Raw genomic sequence first — 15490 nt, 5'->3', positions numbered from 1 at the left:
TGAATTATAGGAATTTTTTAATCTAGTTTTGAAGTGTTCTTTTAAAGAGATTGGTAAATTATTCACATTTGTGAAGTTTTATTTTATATTTAATGAAAGGGTTACACACACAAAACAGATATTTAACTTGTTTTTTCCTTCTAGTGACAGTCTTTCAATAATTCTGTAAATTTCGTAGTAACAGTTGGCCTCAGACATTGTTTTTTCTCGGAAGTGGAAGGCTGTTTTCAGAGACTTGGCTCATCTTATGCAGAGCACTAGACCACTTCTGTTTCCCGTTTTCTGATGTTGTCCATCATGCTTCTAAGAGGGCTAGGTTCACTCTTCAGGTCTTTCACAGTTTTGTTTTTCACACAGCAGCAGCAGTCCAGCACTTCATAGAGGAAAGCCAGCACCACCAAAGATACCACTGTAAATATAAATAAAAGCAGAATGACAAAGCAGGCAGTGTTCCAGTTATCATGGAAAGGGTAAATTTTTTGAACTTGAAAGCCAAGGTACTGATACACAGATGTAGTGGTTTCATTCCAGAGGCTGGAGCTCAGGGAGGCCATTCTTAGAGGTTCCACTTCTTAGATTGCTCTTTTGAATCTATAAGAAGGTAGGAAATGAATACATGTAACCCAACTCGACAGATTTGTCAGTTCAAATCTCAGTGCTAAGATTTGGTAGTAAGTTGTCTGACTGGAGGTGACGCAGTGGATTAGGGCGTTGGCCGGGGATGCTCAGGACTCAGGTTCGAGATCCCGAGGTCGCCAGCTTGAGCACAGGGGTCACTGGCTTGAGCCTAAAGGTTGCTGGCTTGAGCAAGGGTTCACTGGATCGGCTGGAGCCCCTTGGTCAAGGATCATGTGAGAAGCAATCATCGACCAACTAAAGTGGCGCAACTATGAGTTGATGCTTCTCATAACTCTCCCTTTCTGTCTGTCTCTGTCTTTGTCTCTTTTGCTAAAACAAAAATTATATAGGCAACTAGAGTCTTCCATATTTTTCTGCCAGAATCAACACCTGAATGGTATTTTTTTGTATAGTACAGTGTGTCCGTAAAGTCATGGTGCACTTTTGACCGGTCACAGGACAGCAACAAAAGACGATAGAAATGTGAAATCTGTACCAAATAAAAGGAAAACCCTCCCAGTTTCTGTAGGATGATGTGGCAGCATGTGCGCATGCGCAGATGATGACGTAACACCGTGTATACAGCAGAGCAGCCCACGGCCATGCAAGTCGAGATGTGGACGGTACAGAAGAAAGTTCAGTGTGTTCTGTGGCTCGCTGAATTCGAATCCGTGACCAAAGTGCAAAGTGAATGTCGGCATGTTTATAGCGAAGCGCCACCACATAGGAATAACATTACTCAGTGGGATAAGCAGTTGAAGGAAACTGGCAGTTTGGTGGAGAAACCCCGTTCTGGTAGGCCACCAGTCAGTGACGAGTGTGTAGAGGCTATACGGGATAGCTACCTAAGGAGCCCTGAAAAATCTGTGCGTGAGCCCACATCGAACTGCACTGAATAGGTATGAAACTGGGAGAGTTTTCCTTTTATTTGGTGCAGATTTCACATTTCTATCGTCTTTTGTTGCTTTCCTGTGACCAGTCAAAAGTGCACCATGACTTTACGGACACACTGTATTAATTTTTAAATTAATTTTAAAACACATTTTATGGTATTAACTTTTCAATATCTCTGCCACTGTACTCTCTGTAAACCGTACTATATATTTTTGTGTATCTTATTAGATTCATACACAGAAATTAACTACTAATGGAGGGGCAGAAGCTGAAATGGTTTAAAATTTGACTAAAGCAGTGGTCAGTGAGTTGCTATCTACAAGAAATCTTTGTGTTTTAAGGTTGTATTTGTCAAGATATCCTTGTGGATCCTCTCACCTTCTTGGTTCAGTGTATTTTTGGCTTCTATTTCCACTCCTTGAAACTTCGAGAGCAGGGACCTGAATTAGGGAATAGCAGCTTAGTGAAAAATAGAGAAAAAATAGTCAAATTAAGTTGTCTATTAAGAAACCATAATCTTTGGATTTTTTTTTTGTGTGTGTATATGATAGTTTACATGTTTTATATATCTAAATGACCTATAGACATAAATATTTTAAAAAACAGGCAAATTCGGGCGCTGAGGATGGCTCTGTGGCTTCTGCCTCAGGCGCTAGAATGGCTCTGATTGCGGCAGAGTGACACCCCAGATGGGTAGAGCATCGCCCCCTGGTGGGCATGCCGGGTGGATCCCGGTCGGGCGTATGTGGAAGTCTGTCTGACTGCCTCCACATTTCCAATTTTAGGAAAACAAAACAAAACAAAACAAACCCCCCCCCCCAAAACAGGCAAATTCAGTGTCCCTGAGGTATCATTTATTAAATTATTATTCCATATCACAAAATTAGTCTGTGAGTTTCAGTATTTTTGCACTAACTTTTGCTCTTGTTGACTTGATACTTTTGTCAGGCCTTAAATGGGACCATAAGAATTGAGGATTTGAGAGTTTTAAAAACAATAAATGAATTTTTTATTATCCTTATCTTTCAAAAATCTTTTTAACCATAGAATAATATGTATTAGTTAATTTATATTGCCACATGGCTGTATCTTTAATTTTTTTGTAAAGTATTGGGATGCAAGTTAACTATCCAAAGAAATAATAAATTTCCAAGTCACAGTAGCAAAATAGTAATTATCATGAATACCTTACTGCTATATTATAGAACTGTATATGGATTTGTACAGTAATATACACATACTCAATTCAGCAAATACTAGTGGAGGCCTGCTGTGCATCATACCCTGTTAGGCTGAGAGGGTACTTGACTGGGGCAGAGGCTGTTGGCTAATCACCAAATTTTGTATTTTCTTTTTCTTTTAAGTTTACATTTACTATTATTTTAATTGAATTTATTGGGGGTAACATTGGTTAATAAAGTTATATAGGTTTCAGCTGTACAATTCTATAACACATCATCTGTATATTGTATTAGGTGCTCACCACCCCAAGTCGTCTCCTTCCATCACCATTTATTCCTCCGTTTACTCTCTTCTACCTCCCCCACCCCCAAAAATATCTTTTTCAGTTTATTTTTAAAAATTAGAAAATACCTATATACTAAGAAAATTTTGGAAATAAGAGAAAATATTCCACTTGTCAGTGTATATGACTTTTTAATGAAAGAAATCACTTATTTTGCATGCTTCCCCTACATAGTTGTAAATAGACTTTCATTTATCCTTGTAAACAGATGTTTAATTACTTACTGTGTACTAAATATTTTTCTAAGTGCTGGAGATAACTTGTGTATGAGAATATGTTTTATTTATTTATTTTTGACAGAGACAGAGTCAGAGAGAGGGATAGATAGGGACAGACAGACAGGAACGGAGAGAGATAAGAAGCATCAATCATCAGTTTTTCGTTGTGGTACTTTAGTTGTTCATTGATTGCTTTCTCATATGTGCCTGGACCGGGGCGCTACAGCAGACCAAGGGATCCCTTGTTCGAGCCAGCGACCTTGGGCTCAAGCTGGTGAGCTTTTTTATTTTTTTTCTCTCAAACCAGATGAGCCCACACTCAAGCTGGCGACCTCAGGGTCTCGAACCTGGGTCCTCTGCATCCCAGTCTGATGCTCTATCCACTGCGCCACCACCTGGTCAGGAGAGAATATGTTTCATTTAAAGAAGACTTCAGGCCCTCTCCGGTTGGCTCAGTGGTAGAGCATCGGCCTGGCGTGTAGGAGTCCCGGGTTCGATTCCCGGCCAGCACACAGGAGAAGCGCCCATCTGCTTCTCCACCCCTCCCCCTCTCTTTCCTCTCTGTCTCTCTCTTCCCCTCTCGCAGCCAAGGCTCCATTGGAGCAAAGTTGGCCCCGGGCACTGAGGATGGCTCCATGGCCTCTGCCTCAGGCGCTAGAATGGCTCTGGATGCAACAGAGCAATGCCCCAGATGGGCAGAGCATCGCCCCTGGTGGGCGTGCCGGGTGGATCCCGGTCGGGCGCATGTGGGAGTCTGTCTGACTGCCTCCCCATTTCCAACTTCAGAAAAATACAAAAATAAAAAAAAAAAAGAAGACTTCAAAGTAGTGTGGAAGTATAAGAGTATAATGAAAACCCTCATGTGCTCATAATATAGTGTGTCCATAAAGTCATGATGCACTTTTGACCGGTCACAGGACAGCAACAAAAGACGATAGAAATGTGAAATTCTGCACCAAATAAAAGGAAAACCCTCCCAGTTTCTGTAGAATGATGTGGCAGCATGTGCGCATGCGCAGATGATGACGTAACACCGTGTATACAGCGGAGCAGCCCACGGCCATGCAAGTCGAGATGTGGATGGTACAGAGGAAAGTTCAGTGTGTTCTGTGGCTCGCTAAATTCGAATCTGTGACCAAAGTGCAACGTGAATATTGGCGCGTTTATAACGAAGCGCCACCACATAGGAATAACATTACTCGGTGGGATAAGCAGTTGAAGGAAACCGGCATTTTGGTGGAGAAACCCCGTTCTGGTAGGCCATCAGTCAGTGATGAGTCTGTAGAGGCTATACGGGATAGCTACCTAAGGAGCCCTGAAAAATGTGTGCGTGAGCCCACATTGAACTGCACTGAATAGGTATGAAACTGGGAGAGTTTTCCTTTTATTTGGTGCAGATTTCACATTTATATTGTCTTTTGTTGCTTTCCTGTGACCGGTCAAAAGTGCACCATGATTTTACGGACACACTGTACAACCTCATTTATCAACTCCTAGCCAGTCTATGGCTCTACCCAATGCTGCATTGATTATTTTAAAGCAAATTCCAGACATCGTATTACTTCATCTAGAAGTATTCAATGTATCTAAAAAGGTGAGGGCTCTGGGCCCTGGCCAGGTAGCTCAGTTGGTTAGAGCATTGTCACGATATGACAAGGTTTGAGTTCAATCCCTGGTCAGGGCACATATTAGAATCAATGAATGAATGCATAAATAAATGGAGCAATAAATTGATTTTTCCCTCTCCCTCTCCCCCTCCTCTCCTTCTCCCTCTCTCCCTCCTCTCCCTCTCCCTCTCCCCTCCCTCTCCCCCTCTCCCGTCCCTCTCTCCTTCCCCTTTCCTTCCTCTCCCCTTCCTTCTCCCCTCCCCTTCTCTCTCACTTCCCCTCTTCCCCCCAACTTTCTCCCCCTCCCCCTTTTATGTTAATAATATGTTAATATATAAATATTATTTTCACATCAAAAAGATTAAAAAGGAACTTAAACCCAAAGTCATAACAATATCATTCCTTTAGATTTCTTTTTTTTAAATATAACTTTAGAACTTTGGGATTAATTTAATATTTTCTTTCTTTTTTTTTTTTTTTTTTTTTTAATAAAGGTGATAAGCACCTTTTGTTGTTTTTTTTTTAATTTTTTTTTTAATTTATTTATTCATTTTTAGAGAGGACAGAGAGAGGGAGAGAGAGAGACAGAGAGAGAGAGAGAAGGGGGGAGGAGCTGGAAGCATCAACTCCCATATGTGCCTTGACCAGGCAAGCCCAGGGTTTCGAACCGGCGACCTCAGCATTTCCAGGTCGACGTTTTATCCACTGCGCCACCACAGGTCAGGCCTAATTTAATATTTTCTAAGATTTTTATTTTTTAAATCAGATTTGCTCGACATATCATTTTGTCTCTGGATGGACTTGGTACTTTCCTTTGTTTTTTGTGTATTTTGAAGGTTAAATTGATGATCTGAGGCCAGAAGTAGAGAATTTAAGAGGTTTTTAGTTTTATGGTGCTTGGTGACCCTTTACCTTGAAAGAAGGATAACAGAATAATGCACAGTAATTGAATCAATTGCTTCTGTTAGTTCTGGGACATAATAAAATACATTGCCTGTAATACAGATATGTGTTATGTTACATTATTTTCAAACTATGTCTGGAGACCCTTCCTTTCAAAGTTACTCTCTTTTATCCTTCGAAGTTTTCTCTTCTGAGCATGCTCTTATAGAAAGCAGGTCTGCATGTTACAGAACTCCAAGGAGCATCATTCAGTTGTGTTGTGGAGTGTCATTCATACAGAGTTGTGTATTGTGGATGTCCTGACAGACTACCCCTCTATCCTCTTCATTGTTCCTGCCTCTGGTTCTAATTACTGTGCACACAAAACAGTCAAGTAATTCATAGAAACGGACTCAAATGAAGACAAAAGTTGTTCTTTTTGACCTAGCCTTCCTGATAGTATCGTGTGTGCTTGCATGCGTGTGCGTGCGCGCACACACACACATCCCCTAAAGCAGTGATTTTCAACCTTTGTTTCTCACGCACTCATAAACTAATTACTAAAGAAAAAGGGGCCCTGGCCTCTTCTTCTTTAGTAACTAATTTATTTGTGCCATGAGGTGAAAATGGTTGTATTTAGTCAGGGGCACTGACCTTAGTAATTAGTGTGTGTTTGTGCCATGAAAAAAAAAGTTGAAAATCACTGCTAAAGAAAGTTCAGCTTTGGAACTCCTTGAAGAGTTTTAGCACTACTAAAACGCAGATATTCCTGGGAGAGGTAACACACATTGTTAGTTATTTTTATTTCAGTGTAAATGGATTTCAGGTCCTCTTTGAAAAGGAGAGCTGAAAGAGAAGACGGAGAGAAAGACGACTAGGATCTTGGGGGAGCAGGGGCCAGTTTCACCTGGCTACTCTGGGACCTGTCCAGCATTGATGAACATTTTTAGACCTTCAGTGAAGGCCTTTCAGGTTGATTCCTTTTTAAAATATGGGGATTTCTTTTCTAAATCTGGCGTTAGAAGGACTGCAGGGGAGCCTGGCCTGTGGTGGCACAGTGGACAGAGCACGACCTGGAATGATGAGGTCGCAGGTTTGAAACCTGGGCTTGCCTGGCCAAGGCACATACAACAGGCAGTAACAACTCAAGTGAAGCAGCTGTGAGTTGATATTTTCCATTCCCTCCGCACTGCTCTCTCTCTAAAATCAGCAAATAAAATCTTAAAAAACAATAATAAGAAGAATCTACCCAAGCACCTGGTCTCTTCTTGGGTTCAATCTTCAGGAAAAAAGAAAAAAATAACTACAGGGGAAATATGCTAGGGAAGGAGGAGAGAGCAGAGTGAAGCAATTTCCACATTATACCCCTCAAATTAGTTTAATCTACCTTATTAATTAACTATGTTAATTTAAAGTGTTAGTTTACTGTTGATTTCAGAAACACCATAGCAATTTAAAATCAAAATTAAAAACTTTAGTTTGACTGGTGGTGGCACAGTTAATAGAAGGTTGGCCTGGAATGCTGAGATATTCCAGGTTCGAAACTCCAAGGTTGCCCGCTTGAGTGCCAGCTCGCCAGCTTGAGCACAGGACCATCGACCTGATCCCATGGTCGCTGGCTTGACAGGGATCACTGGCTTGGCTGGGCCCCCCACTCCTTCCCAGTCGAGGCATGTATGAGAGGCAATGAACAGTGATGCAGCTATGAGTTGACGCTTCTCATCTCTCTCCCTTATCTCTGTCTCCCTCTCCAAAAAAAAAAAAAAAAAATTAATTAATTAAAAACTTTACCCAGAATTCTATCTCCTTAACATTTTAAGCTTTCAATTTTTTTCTTTTCTCTTAGAAATTGGTTATATAATTATAACACATAACTGGTCGAAATTATACTGAAGTTACTACTTCGTATTTTAATTTATTATGAGTAGGTCTTTTTTATATATATTGACTTTAAAAGGGGAGAAGTTGTAAAGACAAAGTTACTATTTCAGAATGAGATTTTAAAATGGTTAGAAAGTTGGTTTAAGGAACTTTACATTCTGTTCATTTTTATAGTATAAGTGAATTGCTTAAAATTTTTTTAGGCCCCTGCCCCTAAAAAATGGAGAGAGTGGAAGGGAAGGGAAGGTGGGGCAGGCAGACAGACCCACAGCTCAATTAATTATTTGAAGTTAACTTGAACCCATCAATGAACTATTCCTTTGACTAAAATTAGTATAGAATAGCCACACAATTGAAAATTATACATGAATGAGTTAGTTTTATGGTGATATGGAAAGAGTTTTAAGATACGTTGTTAACTAAAAAGAGCAAGGTTCAGGACAACATGTATAGGAAAGGGGGAAATACATACTTTTTTTCTTTTTTCTTTTTTTTTTTTTACAGAGACAGAGAGTCAGAGAGAGGGATAGACAGGAACGGAGAGATGAGAAGCATCAATCATTAAGTTTTTCGATGCGCATTGCAACACCTTAGTTCATTGATTGCCTTCTCATACGTGCCTTGACCGTGGGCCTTCAGCAGACCGACTAACCCCTTGCTCGAACCAGCGAGCTTGGGCTCAAGCTGGTGAGCTTTTGCTCAAGCCAGATGAGCCCTTGGTCAAGCTGGCGACCTTGGGGTCTCAAACCTGGGTCTTCCGTATCCCAGTCCGTTGCTCTATCCACTGCGCCACCGCCCGGTCAGGCGGAAATACATACTTTTATTTGCTTGTATCTGCGCAGAAAATCTTGGATATACTAGAAATTAATGACTGATTACTTGGGTTGGATGGAGAGTGAATTTGGGGGACAGGTATGTGTGTGAGATTTCTCAAGATATACCTTGTTAAATTCATTTACTTTTTGAACTGCTTTTGCTAATTCAAAACCCAAACAGCTATATTTAAAGATACTCCTTGCGTGGGATTTTAAAAGTCTGTTGTGTTACATATCTATTTAATACATTTATTGAGTTTTCTGGATTCTAAAAAATCAACATTAGGATTATCAAACAATGTCATTTTCATTAGACTGCATACTTTATCTACACACAAATATGCTTATAGTAATGCCTGCAATAATGACAGTGGATAGCAGTGTGTGCCATCTCCCAGGACATTTGTAAGCTTTGCGAGAAGCATATAAGCAGTTTATGAGAATATATACATGTCAGGTTTATGTTGTAAATGGTGAGTGTTATTGGTAAGTGATGAGCAACTCTTTACTTAGCTTCTGGGCATATTTGAAAATGGTAAACTCTTAGGGAATTATGTTTCACCTTGCATTTAATGTGATTTATTTTTTTCTAAGTACAGGAGAGCTCTAGTAATTTTTTGTGTTAAATTTAGGATGAAACCTAAAGTTTACTTTGGTGGATTACATATAACTAGACATGCAAAAAGATATTTACCATTAAGATTTTTAATATTCTGAGACTATACGTTTGAAACTAAAATGTAAATTTATATCAAGCAAATGCTGTAAACATGCCTTATGACAAATAAGAGAAAATGGTTTAAAAAAAAACCCCAGTACAAAATACCAGTCTACTTTTCTGTATCCTCCATGGAAAGCCCCTTAAAAATTTCATTACAGCCTGACCAGGCAGTGGCACTGTGGATAGAGCATGGGCCAGGGATGCTCAAGACCCAGATTGGAAACGCTGAAGTGTCTGGCTTGAGCAAGGGGTCACTGGCTCTGCTGGAGGTCCCTGTCCCCCATCAAGGCACATAGGAGAAAGCAATCAATGAACGGCTCAAGTGTTGCAACTAAGAATTGATGCTTCTCATCTTTCCTGTCTCTGTCTGTCCTCTCTTGCTTAAAAAAAAATTTATTACAGGAATAGAAAGTGTTAAGGTAAATAGCATGTACTTTTTTAGTTTGTTATTTTTGAAATATTCCCTTCACCTGTTTTCCCTCCCATTTCAAAAGGGCCCTAGTGAAATATTTATGGGGATAAGACTTGGAAATGTTTTGGAACCTTGAATTGCCTAATAATAATATATACTTTTCCTGTATTTATGGTAAAAGCCCTTGAATTGAATTTTCTAGTCCCTTTAACCGTATCACTTTGAAATATGATCAATTAATCGTAATGGCTTTTAAATACCCATATAGAGCACCTCACTCTGAGATAGGCCGTGCCTCTAGTCAGTTCAGTGAAACAGCGATGAGCCTCCATCTGTCCTAACTGTATGTTACCAGTGAAATAGAGGCTGCTTATGGTTTTAAAACAATGTAAATGGTAGGGGTTTTGGTTTACAATTTTCTTGAAATTTGAGTTGCAAGTTAACTGTTTTATTTGACAAAGTTGTTTTTATTTTATCTGAGACTCATTTTGGGCTCCCATACTTTGTATAGCAAACCAAATGTCTTCTGGGTAAACAACCCCATTGTTATTAGATCTCCCCAGATGAGATCTGGAGAGATCTAATACCTTCTTGCAGCAACCTGATCTTTGTAAGGGACACTTTGCTCGTATTAGTTGTGTGCTGGCTAAGAAATAAAAATAACAAAAGTTCTTTAAAATTTGAATAGATTTGCCAGCAAATAAAAGGGCAGAAGTTGGATCTTTAGGTTAGCGTGTATAGGGAATATCTTAGAACTCCAGCATCTCCTAAATAATGACATTTTCATGCTTGAATATTATAAAAGTAGAAATTTACTTCAGCAGGAGCTAGTAATTTTTAGTTAGACATGAATGGTTAATCCGAGCCATGAGAGTAATCGTATTACCTTGAAAGGTTTTTCCTTGAACTGTTCTCCTTTAACCAGTTCTTAGGACATATTTTTATTTTTAAATGCAGTTCATTAAAAAGACTATGTCTATATTTTGAGGATCAATTTAAGAATAACTTTTATTGAAATTACTGTGATAAATATTTTTGTGGCATATACAAAACTGAAAGGCTATTTCAATAAGGTTTTCATTTTATACTAGCAAGTCTTGTATATTACAGTAATATAGACTAAGATTTTACTGTAATTATTAATGAAAATGTTAAAAAAGTCTGAAGTCCTATAAATGATGTCTTTGGATACAATATAATGGTACCTTTATGGTCTTTTTATTTTTATATGAAAATCACAGTTAGAATTTCTCAGCATTCTCTGATTCTATATACTCAGTCAAATAAAAAACAGTTTTGTACTACTATATTCTGATAATTTGTTAAAATACAACAAACTTTCTTATAAAGCAATTATTTTTTACCAGCCAATATAATTTGCACATATATAATCAGAAAGCTTTAGCCTAGGATTCATTTTTAGTCTAGATTTTTCTTTAAGAAAAATCCTTTGTTTAAGGCAGAACAAACTGCTAAAATAAAGTAGCTCAGAGAAAATGAAATTAGCAAGTAACCACTTAAAATCAAATGCTTAAGGTCTGGATATAGATCCGGTTAATAGTGTCATGAATTTTCCATTAAGGCACAGATGGTAAGGGTTCTTATCAAATAGCAAAGGCAGTCTTCATGTTTTCATAATAAAATCCTGCCAAGCAGTGAAATGAATACGTTGCTTTTTTGGTCTTTAGTAGGACCAAAGCTTTCTGTTTGATTTTTATGGTAAAATACTTTTATACTGCATCATAAGGACACGTATTACTAAATGAAAAAGATCATATAAACCTACCTCTTGTCTGAAAGGCTGCTGTTGAGGCGATGGTATCGTCTGTTTGTAATGCAGTCTAGTGCACAGCCAAGATGGAGCTGTGCTTCTATTGGTGGAACCACAGTGCAGCTGACAGTTCCCTCTACATCCATTTGCATCAAGCCCTGCCACCCTTAAGAGGAAATCATTCATAAACTTCAATAGAGCTGTGTGGGATATCAACTGTCACCCCCTCCCCTTTTTTTTGCCTTACTTTTTGTTCTTCTGTGAAATTCCTGCATAGGATTTGTGAGTTAGCAACAAGCTGATGTTTTCCTCAGTGTTTAACTATAAAATTTTAGATCCTTCGGTGAATATTTTGGTGCTGGGGTTAGAAGATAATGTCGAGAGAGGTAGTAACAGTCCAGGTTCGCCAAGTTTATTTTTCCTCCAGGAATTGTGCATAAAATTTTATAAATAATATTCTATTTTCTTTCAATACTGTGTTTTATATAACTCCTGACCTCTGGAAGTGATTATTTCCATGTGTTGGTTTGATATAGGAGAAATTCTGGGGGAAGAGAGAAATGAGGTTTTCAGCTCTGCCACCTACTTTAAAAAAGCCGTTTGTAAAATTTAAATGGCAAAAGAATCCTCAGTTGGATGTTTGAAATAGAATGTTTTTATTTATGGGGTATTATTTAAAGTTATAAGCATAACAGAATCAAGGGTTTTTAGTTATGGGAGTAGCTAATCAGCTCATTAGTTTCTAGGGCCATAAAAGGGTACATGGAAATATTGTTCATTCTCATTCGCAGTCTCATTCTTTCTTCCCCCTCCTCTTTCTTCCCCTCTCCTCTCTCCCCTCCTCATCCCCTTCTTTCCCCTCCTCTCCCCTCCCCTCCCCTCCTCTCTCCCCTTTCTCCCCCTCCTCTCTACCCTCTCCTCTCTCCCCCTTCTCTCTACCCTCTCCTCTCTCCCCCCTCCTCACCCCCTTCTTTCCCCTCCCCTCTCCCCTCTCTCTCCCTCTCCTCTCCCCTCCTCTCTCCCCTCTCCTCTCTCCCCCTCCTCTCTTTCTTCCTCTCTCCCCTCTCCTCTCTCCCCCCTCTCCCCCTCCTCTCTCTGCTCCTCTATCCCCTCCTCTTTCCCCTCTCCTCTCTCCCCCCTCCACTCTCCCCCTTTTCTCTCCCCCTCCTATCTCCCCCTTTTCTCTCCCTCTCCTCTCTCTCCTTTTTCTCCCCCTCCTCTCTCCCCTTTTTCTCTCCCCCCTCCTCTCTCCCTTCCCTCTCCCCTCCCTCCTCTCCTCTCTGTTCCCCCTCCCATCCTCTCCCTTCCCTTCCTCTTCCCTTCCCTTCCCTCTCCCCTCCCTCCCCTCTCCCCTCCCCTCTCCCCTCCCCTCTCCCCTCCCTTTTATTCATTAAACTAAGATTTATTGATTGTTTATATTCCCAGCATTGAATTAAATGCTAGAAACCCCATGGGTCATGATTGACCATCGGTGCTTTATTCTTAACATATCTGTCATTTGTTTTTCAATCTTCCCAGTTAGTTGTTTATACAAGATAAACTTAATATTACTTTACTAAAGTTGAAGAGGAAAACATCAGATGTTCATTTATTAATTTCTGTTCTTTGACAAAATAGCCAGTTTCAGATGGTATAATCTGTGTTAAAAGGTAGTTAATGATCTGTTGTTTTTTTTAAAAGGTTTTATTGATTTTACAGAGAGGAGGGAACGAGCAAGAAATATCAGCTCATAGTTGCTTCACTTTAGTTGTTCATTGGTTGCTTGTTGTATGTACCTTGACCAGGCAAGCCCAGGGTTTCCAACCCATGACCTCATCATTCCAGGTTGATGCTTTATCCACTGTGCTACCACAGGTCAGGCTAATTAATGACTCATACAAGGCATTACCACAGGGTTTACAACTGGATTTAAATCAATACTCTGCTACTTACTACTCTCTGTTTTCTTATGTTTAAAAGTGGTCACTATCCCCTAAATAGGATTTTTGGGAGGAATTAAATGAGAAAATTTAGCCCTGGCCAGATAGTTCGGTTGGTTAGAGCATTGTGCCAAAGCACATAGATTGCTAGTTTGATCCCCGTTCGGGGCACATACAAGAACAGATCAATATTCCTGTCTTTCTGTCTCAAATCAATAAAATAAAAAAATAAAAATAAACGAGAAAATTTAGCATGGCTCTTGGCAAATAGTAAGTGTTCAATAAAGCTTAGTTACTGTTATAAGGGTCCTGAATATTTTGAAAAATGAACCATGCAGGTAGGTAATAGTTCATAATTGAGCAAGGGTGAGAGTACACCTACAAGGCATTCTAAGTACTCTTATTTTGGGAAATATTATTAAAGAAGACGTTAATGTGTCAAGTAAGTTATCAAAATTGTAATAGTTATTTTTAGAGCAAAATTGCACATCAAGTCTCACTTTAGCCTCAAAAAAAGCGTATTCAGTAAGTCTTTTCACTAATCCCAAAGGAGGAGCCATTTAGAAGCTATTCTTTTGGATCTCTGACAGTTGTTACATTTGACTTGCGGTTGTTCTAATGCAGTTTTTGCTTAAATTATTATTACCAAGCCTGGTGCCAGACATCTACTCTCCCCCTTTTTATTTAGCTTCTTCTCTTGTGCATCAGACACATGGGAACTTTTATGATTTCTGATCTGATGCCTTGCTAATAGAATGTGTACTTCTGAAATGTTTCTGTTTATGATGAAATTTTTTACTTACTGGTTCTTCCCTGTGACTAATGAAATGCATTTGTGGTGCAGAGTAGCATTAGGATTTGTGCCTGTAAGAATGTAACAAAATGATAGATGCGCTAAACAAACAATCCACTGTACAGATTGCCCCTTGTTTCATGTTCCTTCTTTCTAAGCAGCCATGTTTATGCAGTGGCAGTATCTATATGCCTTATTCCTAATTTATCTCTAAAGTTCACTTTAAAATAGTTATGGTATCATTCCTTTTATTATATTAACTAATGCCTATTTGTTTTAACTTGATAAACAGAAATTGATATAATAAGTGATACATTGAATTTTTTATTCCTCAAAAGTAATCTACTCACAGCTTTATGTTTGTTAGGAAAGTATTTTGGATCAGATTTAGATTTGTATTGTGTTTTTGTTTAAAATGCCTTCTATGTAATTATGGGGGAAATCTAATCAGAATTAAGGAAACAGTGAGATAAAAGTACTTATAAAAATGTATTTTAATGCTTTTGAATTATTTATATTTGTTCCCATTCTTAGTGAAACAATGGATAGTTTATTATACATTCAAAGATTTTGTATTTTTCACCAAACTTTATATGATAGAATTCACTGGCTAGAACAGCTCAAGCAAGAAAAATCTTTACCAGAGTTAAAATTATATCAGCCTCAGGTGCTAAAAACAGCTCAGTACTCAGGCATCAGCCTCAGACAGGGTTGCCTGGTGGTTCCTGGTCCAGGTGCATGCAGGAGTCTACCTCACTGTCTCCCCTCCTCTCACATTAACAAAAAAAAATCATCTTAGCTATAAAAAAAAAAAATCTTAGCTGCTTAAGTCAATCACACGTAATGTGAAAATGTTATCATTGTTTTTTAATTTTATTTTCAGATCATAGCAATGGTTCATTTAACTTGAAAGCTCTCTCAGGAAGCTCTGGATATAAGTTTGGTGTTCTTGCTAAGATTGTGAATTATATGAAGGTAAGTACTTTTCTCAGATAACAAAAATCCTATTTAATTTTTTTGGCAGAAGGGAATTGGGATTTTCAGAAGTAAATTTGTGTATACAGGTCACATTTTATAAAATTGTATATTTGAATATCTGTAGTTGACTGTACTCCCTTTATACCTCAATAAAACTGTAAAAATACTTAATGCTTTAAGCTTTTTGTATCCAATTAACATTACAGTAAGTCACCTAGGTATATTTAATTTACATTAATTCAAGGACACAATTTAAGCCCACCATTTAACTTAAAATTGTGCTTAAGCAGTAGATACCTCACCTCTTAATAAGTCAGTTCCTGTTTGCAAAACCAGTAAGAAGTTGTATGAATACCTGAGAAGTAAAAACTACACTGTTCAGGTAGATAGTGGTGATAGCTTTTCTACATCTTGGAGGAGAAAATTAGAGAATTACTAAGACTCTTAGAAAAACAT

General features: G+C 38.6%; 2 protein-coding genes across 3 annotated transcripts in view; one reads left to right on the top strand and one right to left on the bottom strand.

The window, feature by feature from the left end:
* GTF2E2 (general transcription factor IIE subunit 2) overlaps positions 1 to 15490 on the top strand; it is a 65442-nt gene that overhangs the window by 9802 nt on the left and 40150 nt on the right. Inside the window, exon 3 of the mRNA XM_066380283.1 lies at positions 14940 to 15031. Within this exon, the coding sequence (XP_066236380.1) occupies positions 14940 to 15031 (92 nt within the window). The remainder of the gene's footprint in view (positions 1 to 14939; positions 15032 to 15490) is intronic.
* SMIM18 (small integral membrane protein 18) lies at positions 215 to 11430 on the bottom strand. Of its 2 annotated transcripts, none has more exons than XM_066383539.1 (3): positions 11360 to 11430; positions 1891 to 1971; positions 215 to 591 (listed from the first exon to the last, which is right to left on the bottom strand). In XM_066383539.1, the coding sequence occupies exon 3, from the start codon at positions 552 to 554 to the stop codon at positions 258 to 260; it is 297 nt and encodes a 98-aa protein (XP_066239636.1). In that variant the 5' UTR covers positions 555 to 591; positions 1891 to 1971; positions 11360 to 11430; the 3' UTR covers positions 215 to 257. The 2 variants fall into 2 exon arrangements, with proteins under 2 accessions (XP_066239636.1, XP_066239638.1); XM_066383541.1 differs by having other exon boundaries at positions 1891 to 1952.

Source organism: Saccopteryx leptura, chromosome 4, assembly GCF_036850995.1.
Source record: "Saccopteryx leptura isolate mSacLep1 chromosome 4, mSacLep1_pri_phased_curated, whole genome shotgun sequence".
Taxonomy (NCBI): Eukaryota; Metazoa; Chordata; class Mammalia; order Chiroptera; family Emballonuridae; genus Saccopteryx; species Saccopteryx leptura.
Note: the sequence above shows the minus strand (reverse complement) of the source record. Positions and strands in the feature narration are given on the sequence as shown.

Bases quoted from the DNA above. Each gene is read 5' to 3' on its own strand.
- SMIM18 (XM_066383539.1), bottom strand. From the start codon at position 554: ATGGCCTCCCTGAGCTCCAGCCTCTGGAATGAAACCACTACATCTGTG.